This window comes from Anastrepha obliqua, chromosome 4 (genome assembly GCF_027943255.1).
Source record: "Anastrepha obliqua isolate idAnaObli1 chromosome 4, idAnaObli1_1.0, whole genome shotgun sequence".
NCBI classification, from domain to species: Eukaryota; Metazoa; Arthropoda; class Insecta; order Diptera; family Tephritidae; genus Anastrepha; species Anastrepha obliqua.
In genome coordinates, this window is record NC_072895.1 from 3,852,110 (window position 1) to 3,864,344 (window position 12,235).

A 12,235-nucleotide genomic window follows, 5' to 3' on the forward strand; every position below is an offset into this window, starting at 1 on the left:
ATATAATATATACATACATCAACACACATTTAGCACACATACTTATATCCTTAAATAAAATACATACACATACACCAGGCGTCATAATATTAAAAAGGCAAAGTTGAATCGCTTAAAATTTAACTTTTAACTAAAAATTAATTGCTTCATCACAAGGGAAAGGGAAGTCACATACTTGAAAAACAATTATTCTTGGCTATCTTCACTACATCAAAACATATAAAGTACATTTAAAGTATTCAATGGATTAACTATGTATGTATGCACGTTTAGATTCACACTGATTGCGTAGCTCGAAAATCCTACGTTTATTTTGGTGCATCATAAAAAGTACTTCGTGTCCACCAAATGGGTGCTGGTTTTTGCATTTTTTTGTTTCTGCTTTTTGATAAACAATTATTGGAACTTTCGGGCTTTTGCTGCAACGAGGCGAATTCCGTGGGCCGCTCAAAGTCATACAATAGCGCCTAAATATTTTTCATACTGAGGAAAACTTGATATATCGAAACTATCGAAACTTCACCTGCAATCACTGCAATTTTTGTAAAATGAAAGCACAACAGAACGCGGCGCCTAAACACAGTCCACGTTCTCGAGTACTCTGATCTCGTGTGTGATCTCCCCGTTTATTACCTTCCCACTTGAATAACTTTTATACCATGGAACTAATGACCTAAAAACCACGTACACCTATAGTCCCATACAAATGCAGATTTAACAATCATTTTCGGTGCAGAGCCTGTAAACGAGCAGCTGGAAAGGATTATATCTGTATTGACTTTGTTTAAAAACTGCTTTGAGCATCTTACATTTTGCTTGCTCAGCCCATATTCCATATAGCACAGAAAGACACCTATACTTCGGGTCTGTAAAATCCTGCCTAATGGCATGAAGACATTAAATTATTACATAGTTTGTTTTCACTTGTTTATCAATTCGGCATATTTTTATTATTTTATGACGTTTCACATTTAAATATCGTATTTTATAGTAAGTGTTGTGTTTTCCATATTATTTATAAGTAGAAGTATTTTTTGTTCTTTTTTTTTAACTTCCATATGCAAATTATGTAAATGCACAAAGCTGATGACAAATACGAATACGATTACGAATATGAATACGAATACGAATACGAATACGAGAATAGTAATGATTGATGAGTGAAGAATATTACCTCAGCCGATTGTTTTGATTTGTGATTGATTTGATTTTTTTGTTTTTTTTTTTGTTTTAGTTGTAAAGGTACTCGGTACACACACGAAAATTGGCAACGATTTTCAGATTTCATTAATTTCAGATTAACATCATCAATTACATACATACATAAATTTTTAATGCTGCGAATTATTACAATTATTTTTTCAATTAAAAACAAAAACAAAAAACACTACAAACTACGATTACCAAACTCAATATGCATGTAAATTTAAAAGAACCGGAATTACATTCAACCACATACAAACAACTCTATTGCAGAGGGAAGGAAATCGAATGCTGAATGCATGGCGTAGGGAGCGAACATGTCCAATGTGGTACTTGTGCTCTGTAGTGCAGTGTATTTGTAAACAGTAACATGCATGCCTTTGTTTCAATTTCTTTGGCGTCTGCTTGGTAGCCCTCAAATCCAGCAGAAATCAAAATTAGTGTATTGAAATGTGATTCCTGAAGTTCGCTCAGCTAAATTTTATGCATCAGAAAATTGCCAAACAGATTTCGACGCGCGAAGGATGCTATATTCAGCATATTTTCTGAAGATCTTGCATAGTTTTAGGCGCAATACTTTTCACGCGGCTCTTTTCGAACATAAAATTAAGCGCAACAAATTTGAAAGCTCCCTACTGCTGTTCACATGATTTTCAAAAACTGATCTATACATTTGGCAGGAAATGTAGTTGGAAAACGCATTTCAGCACTTCGTTCACAACAGTTACACCACCGATTGTTGATGCCTCCTCGAAAAGGCGCTCTAAACACTTTCTTCCGATACCGCCTATGCCCTGACACCCGTATTGTGGTAAGCTTTTATTCGAGTGCACATACAACAAACAATACTATTGCAATAAAAATTCGACTAATCTGAAATTTATTAGATGTGACAAACTTCCCTTTGTAGTGTTTTGTTTTTCTCATATATTTTCGACTAACTAGCAATGAGCAGCGCATAATTCAATCAATAGTTACATATAATAGTAATAATAATTAAAGTAATAAAAACAATGGCAAATATAACGTAATAACGTTTTTTTTTTTATTTAAAAATAATAGAAATCATCGTTTATACTTTTTTGACAAAAACAATTTTGATAAGGAATAAAAACGAATTGGTATGCCACTAATTGTGTTAGAAGCGTGTGGCGCGCCGTGAATTACTGCTTCAACCTGGGCCACCTAAACATACTCATTAAAACACACCAAATATGTTTTAAGCTTCTCTACAATTTTACTATTTTTGTTCTCTTTCGTTTCAGCCGCTTAGTTTTGCAATGATTTCGAAAATTGGCAAAAACGTGCACTCAAACAAAATTTCGTTTTTCTCAAGAAAAAATTTTCGAGTTGCATATTTCTATTGCACACCCCCCCAATTCTTTCATTTGATTGAGATAAATCATGCAATTAATTATAACTCGAGTGCACGTTTTCCATTTTTTATGAAGGTACGTACAAAATTTAGAAAACGAAACGAGAATGACTTTTGGTTAATATAAAAAAAAAACAAAATCAAATTATTCATTAAAAAATAATAAATAATATATGTATAATGCTCTTCCTAACAAATTTTACGCTTTTGTAGATTTGATGATATAATTTCATTTAAATATCGATCTTAATTCTTGCTGTTATTGCGAAATTTTGCTCATCTTGCTTTTTGGTTGTTTTCTCGGCTGGTTGGGTTGGTTGTTTGCTTTTGAAACGCGCTTTGTTTCACAGTTTCATTTTCTAATTGCTTTAGTTTGATTGTTGTTGGCGAGCTGAACTGATGAATGGCAAATGGCAAATGGCAAAACACATTTTGAATTTTGCATATTTTTTCTTCTCGCATACACAACAAAAAGAAATTTTCAAAATTCCAAAGCTTTCCAAACATTAGCCTTTGTTCGCTGCTAGCTCTCTATGCCTCTATGCTCTATTAATTAATACGGTATACGGTGTTGCAACACCCAACAAACGCCTGCGTTACTCATGAGAACGGCATGGTCAATGGGAAACAGAAAAAGTGCATTTGCTGCTGCTGGCTTGCATCAGTCAGCATGCACCAAAAGCCAAACCCAAACTATGGAATTCGCAATTCGGAGGGGAGAGACAAACTTGTTACCGCTTTGCTTGCAATTCCCCATGCCACACTGTTCTCCTTTTGCTGTACATAAAATATATGTATGTATGTATGTATGTAAATGTATGCACGACTATGCAATGCAATGCAATGGGCAGCTGCAGCTATGCAACTGAATTAGAAACTCGTACAAGACTTTAGCGAAAGGCTATTTGCTACTTGGTTCTCATTTGTCATTCTTAGTTGCCCGTTGGAAATGACATTTGAAATTTTTTGCGTTTCTTTTTGTTTATTCATTCCTTAGTTAAAATATTGCTATTAATTTAACTTGATGACGATGGTTTGTTTGCTTCTTAATTTTGCATTCAAATAGTGTTCTGCTATTGCTGACTGTGACTATTGTTGTTCCCGCTGCTGTTTTTGTTGTTGTAGTTTGTATGTTCACTGCTCTTTCATTTCAAATGAATTTGTTTAAATTTAGGTTGCATTCAGTTTGCTTCTGCCTCTGTTTCACTATTTGAAGATTTTGTTTTTTATGCTTTTAATTTTGCTGTTGCTGTTGCTGTTGTATTACTGTTCTTGTATCATTTTGATGTTGTTGTGGTATTTTATTTTTATTTTTTAATTAATATTTGCATAGTCAAAAGGAAACAATTTAGTTTGGTTAGTTGTCGCCACCCTCTTGTGGTTCATCGCCGTCCCCTTGCGTATCCGACGTCCAGAGGGTCAAGTTGTCTCTCAACAATTGCATAATCAGCGTCGAGTCTTTGTATGAGTCCTCGTTGAGTGTATCCAGTTCAGCTATCGCGTCATCGAACGCCTACATAGAGAGAGCAATGGATGAAGAAACGAAGAATAAACACAATTATTAGCAAAGAGTGCAATATTTTTCATATAAAGCAAGCAAATACAAACAGAAAATACAAAAATTACGCTTTTTTAATAGAAAAATTTAAGCATTTCAATTCAAAGCAACCAATTATATAAATTTATTTATGGATTGTATATATTTTAGTACATATGTATGTATGTGTGTATAAAGGTGTTGAAATTTTTCATACTCGCCGTTTTTCGTTCTGTTTAATGCAAAAAGAACTAAATTAAAGTGTAGTAAAAACACGTTACATCATCAATCATCAATGCAAAATTTCAAAAAGTTTCCCTTCAGTATGCTCAGCGCTTATACATATGTAGGTATTTGTACATACGTGCAAAATGGACGCAATCATTGATGTGGCTAGCTTCAGTAGTCGGAGGAACTCAAAACGTTGGTATTTAGCAAAGAGCGAGCCTGTTTATTCGGTTTAAAGGAAAGGGAACAGGTATGAAGAAAGTCACTCAAATGGACGAAAGGAATGAGGAATCTTGAGAAAGGGACGCCGCGCAACATACGAATGTCAAGCTCACTGTAACTCATAACAAATATATGTCGAAAAAATCAAGCTCGCAAAATAAAACTAAAACAGAAGCCAAATTTTTAACTCGCGAACTCAATTTCTTTTCTGTTCTTTTCGTTCCAATTCCACAACTACCGAAGAAGCCACGCCACACTAGCAACATAAATGCACACCTCGTTTTGCGCGCAATGATTCATTCAAAGCCTTCTAACATAAACCAGAGGTGAGGTACGCGTGCACGCCCTAGGTTTTTCTTGCTGTCCATAGAAGAAAACAGCGGTTGGTGTGGAAGTTTAAGAAAGAATTAAGTTTTTATCTTAGCAAACAAAAGGTTAGCGGGAAAACATTCAGCAAAAAATAATGGATTACAATTAAATTAAAACCACATAAAATTGTGCGCAATTAGTATTCTTAACAGCCAGGATTACTATGTATATGTATGTGTATGCTTATTTTTTACTCCCATTGAATAGCTTTTGTTGGTAGACTTAAGCGAACATCAAGAAAGAAGCCTTCTTAAGTAGAAAAAAGTTAATACATCCAAATTGTTTGTGTTATTAATTAATCAAATAATCACAAGACCAACAAAAACAAATTAATTTGTTAATATTTCACGTTCAAGTAACAAAAAACACAATCTTCAATTCAACCTGTTTAGCCAAGTGGCAGGCCCGCGCCGGCGAATTGATAATTTCGTAATAGAATACGGAAAAGTTTAAGGCGAGACCTAAACGTATCGGATGTGTTGGCTGCATTTTACCCTTAGCAATATCGAATGCCTCCTGATAGGCCTTTTTCGAATCCTCAACCACGCCTGGTAAGAAGCCACCAAGTCACAAGTTAAAGTAGTCACGCAATTTTTCATTTTGTTTTTTTTTTGTGATACGTTAATTTTTTGTTGTTGTTGTAAAGAAAGTAAAACGCGTTTTTCATTACAATTGGATTGATTATTTGTGCGTGCATTTGTGGGAGTGAAGTTGTTTAGCACACGAACGGAAGGAGATTTTGAGAGCAGAAAAATCGATGAGCACATGAGAAGGTAATGAAAAGAAAAAACAGTAAACAAAAAATTAGAATTTTTTAATAAATCAAACGACAAAATAAATGGTAAGATATAAGATGTAAAAAGTTATGTAGAATCGTAATGGGGCTTTTTATGGTAATAAAAAAATAACTAATAATTAAAGACCATAGTTTTAATATTTCGAACAGAATATTTGAAAAATATTAAGACTATTTGTATTAAAGTGCTTCATTTCGTGATTGAAAAAGTCAAATAGTTAAAAGCTCTAGTTAAATTGTGTTTCTATTTCTAGATGTTTAGCATTTTTAAGCAGTTCTAACGTTTCCTGAGGGTACCAAGTTCTTAAAAGCTCTGTGGAGGAAATTTCATTGTGATAGATCGATGATGTGTCGTGTTTAAACGGATTTTTTTGATTTCTTATCGACGACTCAAACGAACTAAAATATATTATATATATATTGTTTGCCTTGAAATGCTTGAATTCTTCTTGAGCATGTTATAATTGCATATTAACCTGTTTGGCCAGTTGGCAAGCTTTATCTGGAGAATTCAGAATCTCATAATAGAAGACTGAAAAGTTTAGGGCTAAACCCAACCGGATTGGATGTGTTGGCTGCATTTTTCCCTTACTAATTTCAAATGCATCCTGGTAAGCGGTTTGGGAGTCGTCTACAACGGCTGTTTACACGACGTTCACGTTTACGTGTTTACATTTTTAAAATTTTTTTATTTTTTTTTTTATAATTGTTTTTTTTTTTTTTTTTTTGTGGAAAGAAATTAAATTAATATTAGAATATTTTGCAAGGGATATAGTGTAAATTAATGGATGATATTATATATGAATGGAGTAAAAGAGAGGGATAATGCACAAAGGATGTAGAAGAGTAGAGGAGTGTGATGAACGGATTGGAAAATGTGTTTGGTTGTGTGGGAGAAGAGAGTGATGGCACAGTATTACAATACCGCATAGCCAAAAGAAAAACGAAACGCGATTCAAATACTTACTGTTGCGTGCGTCTCCTGTGGCCACCTCAGCTAAATACCTGTAATAATCTCCCTTCATTTTCAGGTAGAATACCTTGCTCTCTGGATTACTGGCTTTTGGAATAAGGTGTTTGTCCAGGAGACCCTAAAAATAAAATAAAACATAAAAGAAAATAATTAAATTAAGGTATGTACATATATCACATTGGCGCGTGTACACGCAAATCTTATAAGGTGGTGAAGAGTTTCTACCTCCTATCGGAACAAAGTGCAATAACTATTAAATAATTTTTACACACACAAAAAAATTATGAGTTCAAATACTCGCACACACATTCCCGAAACATACGTGCAAATATGCATACATTTATGTGTGGGTTCGAGCCAAGGCCAATGAGTAGAATTTGCACGCTTATTCGCCTGCCTGCTTTTACAGCAGCAAATAAAAGAATAAAGCAGTAAGAACACGTGTGTAAAATGCTGTGTGTAAATGTCACTGTCAAGGGCTACGCAACCCGAGTGGAAAGAGAAAAAACTCGGACGAAAACACGTAGGCAGTCTAAAGTGACAAATGCAAAGATATCTCAGGAGAACAGCTTAAAATGTTACAAAAAAAAATCCAAAATCTTGCTGCTGGCTGCTGTTAGTGTATCGTATTACCGGTCGCATAAATTTTTCGATGTGTACATGCGTATATATATATGTGTCTGTATGTATATGTACGTGTAGGTTTTACAACTCATCTTTCACTGGCGTTTTAAGCTCTCAAAAATTAAGCGCATATAATAATTAATCAAAGGTTATCGGTATGTTTAGAGTGCTCGAGCCATTCATGGCAGCTACATGAAATGAGATATCACTTCACACAAACTTTTCCGCAATGCAAAAAATACAGTAGGACATTTTTAAATATTCACTATGAAAGATAAAATTCTGAATTATAAAAATCAAGATTTGGTGACAAAGTTGAGTTGCGAAAAACACAAAATATTTTTGTTTGAAAGCAAAAGAAATATGCAAGGAAGGAACTTTCGTTCCCATGACAGTCGATTCCACGTAACCGGAACAACCTGTCCGACCGCTTGTCGCAGATCCTCCTGTCATTAAGCAGAAAGGACTGTCGGCAGCTGGTTGGACTGACGACTGCCACTTTCTATGGGCGAAGCAAATGGAAAAAGTAGGCATCCCAGACAGTACACTATGTCCAGCTTGTGGAGAGGAAGATGAGAGGGCGGTCCAATTTCTTGGCTCCTTGGCTTCGCAAGATCTGTTCAGATTTATTCGGAAGTCGCGTAGATTTCAAGAAAATTAAAAAGGGAACTCGAGTTCAGTACAATGGACTTAATGTTGTTTGAGTGTTGTACTTGCTAGTTGTCCCGACCAAAAAAAAAAAACAAAAAAAAAAACAGAAAGACCCGGACTTATATCCGGCCACCAACTATCACGTCAGCAGCAGTCCCCGTACATGTATGGGGAATGTTTAAGGGGTTATATACCTTGTGGTCCGGTGAAATTAGCGAAAGTTGGGTTTTTTTTTAAAGATATGTAGCAATAATTTTATTGCATAAAAGTTTTTATTATTGGATATTACAATGTTTAAAGAAAAAAAAAGGCTTTGTTTGTGTAAAAATATTTAAAAATGGCGGAGTTATGGCGTTTTCCCCCCAAGACCCTTTTTTTGGAAGAGGCTTGCGGTGGACGCGATTCAAGTCCACCAAGTCAACTGAAATCAAAAAATCGAAAAGATTTCATTAGTATAGGGTTATATCTTCTTAGTGAACGATCAATATATTAAATATTTTGATTTTTGTGAAAATAGGAACATGTTTTTAAAAAACTCCACTTCTACAGTCCTAAAATTGGCATTAAAAAATTCATATCTGCAAAATAAAAATTTATACATAAAAAGTTGATCGTTCACTAAGAGGCGACATCAATTACGAACAATTTAAAAAAAAAATTATAAAAATCGGTTGAATACTTTTTTTGCAATCGCGTCCACCGCAAAAGCATTTTTGGAAAAACACGTTTTTGAGATAATCGGGTTTAAAGTTTCAAGCGCCGCATGAGGCCGTACGCTCAGGACGTGACGACGCACAATTTAAAACGCTGTAACTTTCGATCTATTGTTCAGATCTCTATGAAATTTTTGGAAAATGTTCTCAAGAGATTGTACTTTACGATAAAGAAATAAAATTTATTTTGATTTTTTTGAAAAACACAAGGTATATAACCCCTTAAGCTGATACAACAGCAACAAACTTTATAAATTTAAAATTTTAAAGACATCAGCTGATTTTACACATTTTGTTAAAACTTTTTACTTAAGGGGGTATTCTAGTCTAGAAATTTGAAAAAATCGAAAATTTTTTTTTTTCAAAATTCGATAGTCTAGGTATTCAAAAATATCTCCCTAAAAGGATTTTGCAAAATTCGAATTATTTTCGAAATTACAACTATTTTAGTGACGCGACAGCTAGACTGGTTTGAGCGGACGGCGAAATTCAAACGCGTTTTTCTCAAAACTCCTTTTGCTGAGGTGGTTGACACGATATCTGAAGTTCTATCTGACCGATCCCTTTGAAATTTGGTGAGAATCTTTTTCATACATCTCTTTATCACTGGAGCATTGGATTTTGAAAAATTTTAATTCGAAGTATTTTTAAAAAATTCGTAAAGGTCAAAAAACAGGGGTAAAAAAAAATTTTTTTTTTCAAGTAGGCGCCATTTTGTGAATTTTTATTTTTTTTTTTCGGCCGAGGCTCAAGATGTAGCGACATCTTTACTAATTAAGAATTTTCTTTGTTTGTTCGATTTAGATCACTACAAGGGTTGGAATCATGTCAACCAGGGAGCACTGTTTGACTAGCAACCCCTACTTCACCGACCTGTCACTGGATGAATTTTTGACTTTTTTTTTTTTTTAAACTTTTTTTATATACCTTAAACATCAATAAATATTATATAAAAAAATGGATAGTAAAAATGTTTTTAATTTTTCTTTTATCCTAGTTTGAAAAATACCCAAAAAGTAGGGCTCTAGACCAGAATACCCCCTTAAATGGCAAATGACTTAGCAACCCACCAGTTAACACTAAAATAAGATGTCGGCACTATCTGATGGTGTTGCTTAGATGCCAGACTAAATGTATTTTATTAATATCAATCAATCAAGCTCCGCCCTATGTTCCTACCGGGAATGACACTAAATTGTAACTTTAAATTAATTTTGTTTTTGCAATAAATTTATTGTCAAGGAAATAAAAAAATCATATTCATATTTATAACTTTCAACTAAAGACGAACCTCGATAAAATATCTACCATCAACTCAACTCCTTGCTCTGTTCCACCGCAATATGATCCAGCAATGGCCGTTAAAATTTAAATGATACTTTACTAGGCAAGCGCTTGCCATTCTTCAACCGCAGTTGTAGGACGAAACAGATGCTAACATAACGAACACAATGGCACCATATTTACAGCATCCTTGAGGCCATTAAAACTGGTCACATATGTAGGTGCGTATATATGTATGATAAATATGTACATATGAATTCTGTCAACCTCCAACTTCGTTCGCGCGATTAATCATATCGATCAGAATTCGTCTTTAAAACAGCGTTGGTAAAAATAAAAGTGTTTGCGTTCAAATACAGAAGGAGTAGCACCTCGCCACACCACGATTTGAGAAAATAATAAGAACATTGACGAGTGGGGAAACGAAGGGGAAACAACAGTAAAGGTAAAAAAAAAAAAACAAAAGGGCAGTGCAGAGCGGTTTCTCTTTACGCGTGCACAAGCATGCCAAGCATGCCACACATACACACAAGCTTATGCAAGGGAGTGGAGTGTGAATGCATGCTGTGAATAGAGCTCAGGTGCGGTAGCGCTCAAGCCACCTGTTTTTAGCTTTGGCCCAGTGACATACTATACTTAAACTCTCTGTGATACGGTTCATCCAACGACCTCTTTCACAGCTGATTAACTATCAAAGGGATGCGATTAATTATCGGCACATAAAATACGACACATTATAAATATGTTTTGAGTTATTGAGTGCATGAATGTGCACATGTACGTGCATATATATGTATATACATACGAGTATGCACATGTTCATGTTCGGCTAATATTTGCCTTTATTAAAAACCTGCTAATTTATATTCTGTGTATTTCATAGTAACAATTAATCAGCAACGTATAAAAATTGCAGTCGAGTGCTTATTTTCTCAATTTCACTGACAATCAAGAAGCAAAAACAATATATACAGATAATTTCAAACAAAATAGTCGCACCAAACGGCTACAATAAAAGCGGCCAACGAATAGTGCGACGAGTGTCAGAGTAAAGTGCAAGAGATGGAAACAGAAAGCAAACAAGCAGCCAGGAGTGGAAGAAATGTTGAATACTCACAAAATCACTTAAAAATAGATGTTCTCGGCGGCGGTGGTATTGATCGAATTTCAATTTGTGCTATTAAAAGCGCCGCTGCAGAGCCGTTGGAAGCAAACAAACAGGTCGTTAGAAAATGTGGCTTTAGACACAAGCACTTTCACATTAAACCACCCAACCATTTTCGCACGATTTGCAGGACAGTCAAAGGCATCGTAGCCATATTTAATACCGAAAGTTGGAGGCCGCCGCAATGGCAACGAAGGAAATTGCACTTGAACGCTAAAAGCGAGCTTTATTAAAACAGCGCGGCTTCGATTGGCATTGTGTATACATAAATACATACATACATACATACATACATACATACATACATACATACATACATACATACATACATACATACATACATACTATATATATGTACATAAATAGTATGAATTTTATTGCCGAGACTTTTAATGATACTCTTAGCTCTTTAATATTTTCTATATACTTGCCAGCGCGCCGCCTCTCACGAATGGGTGTGGAAAGGAGGACGTCCAAAGGCAATGGCTTATGAAGCATTAATAGGCACGCTGCTATTGTTTCACGCTAAAAAGTGGGCAAGAGCCACACAGTAGTGGGAACCTACATACAGAGATATGGATGAACAAGCAGCTATCAGCCGTTAGGCATCAGCCAAGTGCGCCATTCATTCTTTCATTTTATGCCACTTTTTTATAGTTGCCTCACTCAAATATAGGTATGTTTTTTGTTGTTTTTTTTTTATTATTGCTTCAATTACAGCCTGACATTCACATTCGCCTCTAATTTAATCGACTTATTGTTAATGTCAACAACGAGGTATCGAGACACTACGATTACAACTCATAAGCTCAGCGAGAGCATTGAATTTTTTATTAGAGAATTTAGAAGTGATAAATATGGGGTTGTAATCTTTTAAAAGCAAGTGCACATACTAAACTCGGCAAAATTATTTCACCATTACTTTCATTTTTACTCTCAATATATGAACGGATTGGAAAAGAACATTCGGTTTTGACTTCACATATTGATGATTTATTATTGAATGATAACAGTGAAGATGTATTGATAGATGACCCATTTCATGGTCGTCAGATATTCACAAACACGAAAAAACTGACAATTCGAGCTTTGAAG

General features: G+C 34.8%; 1 protein-coding gene across 5 annotated transcripts in view; it reads right to left on the minus strand.

Annotated features, from left to right (window-relative positions):
* Positions 1 to 2,224: 2,224 nt before the first annotated feature.
* Positions 2,225 to 12,235, minus strand: part of LOC129245676 (14-3-3 protein zeta) — a 60,928-nt gene continuing 50,917 nt past the window's right edge. For 4 of the 5 annotated variants that reach the window (XM_054883998.1, XM_054883999.1, XM_054884001.1 and 1 more), the window contains exons 5-7: positions 6,698 to 6,821; positions 6,207 to 6,370; positions 2,225 to 4,091 (exon numbers count right to left, since the gene is read on the minus strand). In XM_054883998.1, coding sequence (XP_054739973.1) covers positions 3,936 to 4,091; positions 6,207 to 6,370; positions 6,698 to 6,821 — 444 coding nt within the window. In that variant the 3' untranslated portion in view covers positions 2,225 to 3,935. Of the gene's footprint in view, positions 4,092 to 5,318; positions 5,483 to 6,206; positions 6,371 to 6,697; positions 6,822 to 12,235 lie in introns of all 5 variants that reach the window. The other variant, XM_054884003.1, reaches the window with a different exon arrangement.